This window comes from Perca fluviatilis, chromosome 14 (genome assembly GCF_010015445.1).
Source record: "Perca fluviatilis chromosome 14, GENO_Pfluv_1.0, whole genome shotgun sequence".
NCBI classification, from domain to species: domain Eukaryota; kingdom Metazoa; phylum Chordata; class Actinopteri; order Perciformes; family Percidae; genus Perca; species Perca fluviatilis.
Window position 1 is genome coordinate 28706353 of NC_053125.1, and position 6770 is coordinate 28713122.

At 38.8% G+C, this 6770-nt stretch overlaps 1 protein-coding gene across 1 annotated transcript; it reads left to right on the forward strand.

Annotated features, from left to right (window-relative positions):
- The first annotated feature begins 270 nt into the window (after window positions 1–270).
- Window positions 271–4708, forward strand: LOC120572585 (endonuclease domain-containing 1 protein-like). The gene is made up of 4 exons (XM_039821907.1): window positions 271–312; window positions 2583–2912; window positions 3935–4099; window positions 4556–4708. The coding sequence occupies exons 1-4, from the start codon at window positions 283–285 to the stop codon at window positions 4706–4708; spliced, it is 678 nt and encodes a 225-aa protein (XP_039677841.1). The 5' UTR covers window positions 271–282.
- Window positions 4709–6770: the final 2062 nt, after the last annotated feature.

Here is a 6770-nt window from a genome sequence, read left to right on the forward strand (position 1 = left end):
TGATATGCTTTCATAGTTTGGGCGCTCCGCTCTCCTTAATATAATTCGATAGAAAACTTTATCTGGGACCAAAGAGAGCCCAGGGAGGTGAGTACTACTAACAATTGTGTTTTTTTGGGTAAACTATTCCTTTATGAATACTGCATGACTGACAGTTAGCACATCCGTCATAAACTGCTGAATTAACAGTATGAGTCACACTTCTTCCACAAGGTAGTTTGATATTTGAGGAAGTCAGTCTGGTTTCCAGTGCTCTAAAAACACCATAAAGACACGGTTTGGATGATTTCTGGAAAGCCAGTCCATAAGCTGGTAAGTTCTTCTTGGAGTTTATTGCCCTGTTTATACTTAAATTGTATACATTTTCTCACATTTGGCTTAGAAAACATTGAAAATTCTTATTTGCAGAAGCACAGCTATAATTTGTATATTTACGTGAATTAAATGGCTGTTTTTTTAGTTAATATAATGAGCATTTTAAATTTGACTATCACGCTACAGACATGATCTGGCTCTCGACTGGACAGATTTTTTTTGAGTGTATTCCAAAATGTTTTTGTTTTTAGAAAAACAGAAAACTTAGATTTCACTCCAATTGTTTGGCTTCCTTATTTTTTTGAGGATCATACATATCACCATAGATATCATGACTCTAAGCTTAACTCTACTTGCTGTTAAACAAAATAGATACACAGACTAGACTATATCACCAATTTAAAGTTTAAAAATGTTTATTTGGGTAATTTATTTAATAAGTTTTGGCATCTTTTCTAGCACGTTCATGAAGAATTACATTTTTTTATGTACTTATGTTTTCCCTGCTTTAGATTAACTGAATAAGAATGTGTTGAAACCTGTTTTATTATCCATCTGTGGTTGAAACCACAAACCCCAGGAAGTGCGCCAGGCTTTGAAGAAAATTGAACATAGCAGCCAAATGGTGGATTTTTAGCATCACGTGATGCCCTCTGGCCTAAAAAGACTTTTCTTATAGACTTACACTACCTGTCAAAAGTTTGGGGTCACTTAGAAATGTGCATTCCACTCCATCATAGACAGAATACCAGCTGAGATCAGTTGCATTGTTTTTTTTTAATCAGGGCAGCAGTTTCCAGATTACATAATGTGCTTACATAATTGCAAAAGGGTTCTTGACTGTTGTAGAAAGAAGTGGCTGATCTTTAATGCAATATCTACATTGCCCATTATCAGCAACCATTCATCCAATGTTCCAAAGGCCCATTCTGTTTACTAATCTGATATCATTTTAAAAGGCTAACTGAGAAAACATTGGAGAACCCTTTTGCATTTATGTAAACTCATAATGTAATCTGAAAACTGCTGCCCTGATTAAAAAACACAATGCAACTGATCTCAGCTGGTATTCTGTCTATAATGGAGTGGAATGGAAATTTCTAAGTGACCCCAAACTTTTGACCGGTAGTGTAGATGGTACAATAAAAAATCAGTGGATACCTATAGTATTTTCAAGCATCCCAACCACACACCCGACATGACTCGTTCCACTATCAGAATTTGATCTATTCGGTCCGATAACATTTGGAAAGTTTGGAAAGAGCGGTAAGCCGTATGATTAAATCATTCAATCCCCATTTAAGTTAGCGGAGCGGTAAACAGGAAGTAGCCTGTCTCTAGTGCGTCTGCTCCATGGGCCGCACAGTGCCATGTAATGTTTGTCTCCATGATGGCTTCATGCCCCACTGAGCAACTCAAAATAACGTAGCAAAATGTTTAATTGGACTAAAATGCTGGTAAATTTGAACAATCTCTGACACACCCACCAAAGAAGAAACAACACCAAAAAGCCCGTTCCACACCGTCTCTCTCCTCTGTGACAGTAAACTGAATATCTTTGAGTTGTGGACAAAACAAGATATTTTGAGGATGTCATCTTGGGCTTTTGGGGAAACACTGATCCAAATATGCACCATTTTCTAACATTTCATAGGCCAAACTAGCATGGGAAAACCCTGACGAACTTCCGGCAAATTTGAGATTTACTCTGCAAGTCCGTCTGGCCAAGAGCCCATTCAAAACCATTTCCAATTTTTACAAATCGAGGCACCAATCACAACCGACGAGGCTGGCTTTACACGATGAAGATAGCTCAACAGGCTCTGCAACATGCTCGCTGGTTGAGATGTTTTTCCGTCGCTCTGCATACGTCATCTCCTTCATCGCTCTGATTGGTTGAAGGACTATCCAATTGCGCCCAGAGGCATTTGAACAGCGTCAAGGGGGTGACGCCCCTTTGGAAATGGGCTGTGAATGAACCTTCCCCAGACCCACTCTCAGTTACAACTGAGGAAGGTCTGGTGTCAACCAGGCTAAGGCCAAACAAGAAATAGATTAATCGAGAAAATTACCGTGTTTTTAATCTATATATATCAGAACAATATGGACAGATTTCTCGACAGTGACAATAATCGTTAGTTGCAGCCCTAATCACAACAGATAACTCTCCTGCTGTGGTTGAAACTGGATAAAACAATGTGTATGTGTGATTGCAACCTAACTCAACTATATTGTTTTTGTTCTCCCGTCCACCTAATGATACACAGTGTTGGACGATGACGTCACCGAATACGTGGTATCCCCTCGCTGCCTCCCTCTTTCTGTCCATTGTTCCCACAGTGGCTGAAGTGGTAAATTCGTTGTCAGACTGTGACCAGTTTCTCCTCGAGGGAACTCAGCCACAGGTCCCGGGCATCTTGGAAGGCGGGAGAATCCTGAACCAGAACCGATACAAACCCATTTGCCAGACTTTTGACAACGAGAGACGGTTCGTGACTCTCTACGACACCGAGAACAGGATCCCAGTGTTTTCTGCTTACAAGTACAGAGGGGGAGTAGGAAAGAGACCCGCAAACGACTGGAAGATAGAGCCCCAGGTGAGTTTATCAAACAAGAGAAAATGTTATATTTGTTACTGTTTCAGCTGAAGAGTATAGTAAACGTTTGGTTATTTAGTGAATAGGCGTAGTTTACAGGGGGGATGGGGCGTTACAACCCCAATAATCAAAACTGACCAGTGCATTCCCCCCAAATAAACCTATTATGATTTCATTTAAATACTTAAAGACATTTGCACCATACATTGATGCAGAACAATTTACCAGAATGCAGAAAATGAAGTGTTTTCTTGCTCACAATTTCAATTCAGCTCAAAAGTGGAGATCTCAACCTATTTAATATTGAACCCAAAGTTACGCCCTTGATTTAGTGAGTAATTACGACACGGAATATACTGTATGTGGGATTGAGTCAAAATTAACTAGTGTGTGTTCATAGTAATGGAATTTGGATTCTAACTTAGACTAGGGCTGCGTAATTAATCACATTTTGACCTGGGTTTCAGTCTCGCTCAATGGTGTTTTAAGCCCCCAACGTCTCCTTCCAGGCAGCCCTGCAACTGATGACTTCAAGGCACCTAACCCTAACCCTAACCATAACCATAACCATAACTATAAACATTGCCTAATCCTAGCTCCTTTCAGGCAGCGCTGCCTGAAATTACATTTGCAAGTAAACTCTTACTTTGTCTTGTGTTCAGGATTAATAACACAAATATATTTTGATGTATTTTATTTATTACCGGTACTTGTTTTCAAAATGCACTGCAAGGGTTGATCTTATTTTGTGTTTATTATTTAATAATATTAAAACATTTGAATATATTTTTATATTATTTATTACATTACAAGGGGTATTCAAAAAGTTCACTAAAGGTAAAGTTCACAGTTCTAGTTGTTTGTATGTTTTTTGTATTGATTTAACTGTTTAAGTTCAATAAATGCAACAACTTTCAAAAACTCAATCAGTAATCGTGATTAATCGCGATTTCAATATTGACCACAATAAATGTGATTTATGATTTTGTCTATAGTCCTAATTTAGACTTTAACTCTTACAGCTTGAGGACGAAGATGACAAGAACATGAAGCTCGGAGACAAAAACAAGACCTACAACCACCAGGCTGGGAACATAGATTACAGACGCAATAGAGTGTTTGACAGGGGCCACATATTTCCGAGCTGTATGGCCAGCGTTGTTCAAAAAGCAGCTTCACCTGTCAATGTACAGGCTTTTTTTTTTTTTTTCCCCCCCCCTTTTTTTTTTTTTTTTTTTTTTTTCTCTTTTTCCCCCCCCCCTTTTTTTTAACTATAAAGAACTGAGGGGAGATGATGCTGAATTTAAAGTGTTTCCTGGAACGCAGTGTCCGCTCCACACAACTGTTACGGACTTTTACCCAAAAATTCAAAACTGCAATTGCCCCCCATCCACTTTACCCACTTCTGGCCCTCACACTTCAACATCTGCCCCTAGCACTTCAACATCTGCCAGTCACACTTCAACTTCTGCCAGTCACACTTCAACTTCTGGCCCTCACACTTCAACTTTTGCCTCTCTTAATTCAACATCTGCCAGTCACACTTCAACATCTGCCCCTAGCACTTCAACTTCTGCCAGTCACACTTCAACTTCTGGCCCTCACACTTCAACTTCTACCTCTCTTAATTCAACATCTGCCAGTCACACTTCAACATCTGCCCCATGCACTTTAACTACGTCAACATCTGCCCCTCTTACTTCAACATCTGCCAGTCACACTTCAGCTTCTGCCCCTCACACATTAACTTCTGGCCCTTCCTAAGGCCGTTTTATGCTTCTGCGTCAAATTCATGACGTACCCTCGCAGATCCCTCTGCGTCTACGCTGGACCCTACGCCGTAGTCAGACCTGCACCTCTCGAAAAATGTAACTACACGTCGCAGCGATGCACATACCCCGACTCATTTCCCGGTTCTCCTTCTCCATAAACAACGTGAAATCAAGTAGAGGGTTAACTTTTCCTGCTAAAGATCTCTCACCTTGGTCAGAAAGAACAGGAGAGACACTTTGTTTCTCTCACTATGACTCTAGAGTCACAACTCGCTACGAAGCTAATCGCGTCACTCTCTCACTCGCTCTACAACACACTCCCCTCACTTACGTAGGCTACGGCGCAAGCTCTGTGTGGAGCCTCCGCTGAAGCATAAAACGGCCTCTAGTCTACATCCGTACCTCTCATCTCCACATCGGGCACTCTCCCTACAACATCTGGCCATTCCATCGCAACGTCAGGACTTGCAATATCTACATCTAGCACACCTTACCCTCTCACACTTACATCATTTCTTTAATTTCCATTATTCAATAGCATTTCATACAGTCGGATCTGACAGAACCTTGTTATTCACTAAGTAGCATCAATGAGTCTTCTGAAACCAAACTCTGCCTGTGTCATCCTAACCCGTGATTTCTTTTGTGCCCTTGACGTGGACAACTATATCTGTAATGTCTTCTTCTATTTTGAGTGTTAAAATTAGACAAAAGCAGCCACAGTCCTGTTTTGCAGTGGAAAGTGTTGTTCTGTAGTAGGACCACCAGGAGGCGGCAGTGGGAAGGTGGTTGTACAAACGGTATTTGATTCACTCTCCAGTGTGGTTGAAAAAGTGAAAGCAATGCTGTGCATATTGAGGATTGATGGCAACTCACAGTATAAAGCAAGCAGAACAGATTATCTCTCTATGTTAAAAACACTCCTTTTACAGTACAGAACCGGTCCTTTAGACCTAGTCTATTTGAGAGTAAAAGTCTATAGTTTAACATTCAGTATCAAATACTGTAAATATAGATGCTAAAATAGCTGAGTAGTTTCCTGCAAGAAATATTTTTTAAGCAGATTCAAATACAATATTCAACTGAAATAGTTCTGAAATGTATTTACAATACTTTGAATTACTTTTTTTGCATTTATACTTGGAAATGCTAATTAAAATGTATTCAAATACTGTATGCAAATACCCTCCAGGGGATTAACAATGTTTTATTGATGAAGAGGTAACAGCTTGCAGGTCAGTCAGCATTAGAATCAGCTAAAAAGTTTGCTGTTTATTCAATATAATATAACAATATAATATAACAAAAACTAACTAAAACAATGCACCTCTATGCCATAAAAGTGCTGCCACTAAAACTGGGATCTGACAGAACCTTGTTATTCATTAAGTATCATCAATGAGTCTTCTGAATCAAAACTCTGCCTGCCTCATCCTGACCCGTGATTTCTTTTGTGCCCTTGACGTGGACAACTATATCTGTAATGTCTTCTTCTATTTTGAGTGTTAAAATTAGACAAATGTAGCAGCCACAGTCCTGTTTTGTGGTGGAAAGTGTTGTTCTGTAGTTGGACCACCAGGCAGAAAAAGCTCCCCTGCTGCTCATAAGGTGCCTCTGCACCCCTTTGTTTCAGACCCTCCCACCAGCCTTTGGGCCACGCCTCCTCATTTACATTGAAATGTGTCAAGTCCAAATGAAAAGGCAATGTTAAATGGAAATTCAAAAGCCAAATATTAAATGAAAATTAAAATCCAATGTTAAATTGAAATTTAAAAGCCAAATGAAAATTAAAATCCAATGTTAAATTGAAATTCAAAAGCCAAATATTAAATGAAAATTAAAATCCAATGTTAAATTGAAATTCAAAAGCCAAATGAAAATTAAAATCCAATGTTAAATTGAAATTCAAAAGCGAAATATTAAATGAAAATTAAAATCCAATGTTAAATTGAAATTCAAAAGCCAAATGAAAATTAAAATCCAATGTTAAATTGAAATTCAAAAGCCAAATATTAAATGAAAATTAAAATCCAATGTTAAATTGAAATTCAAAAGCCAAATATTAAATGAAAATTAAAATCCAATG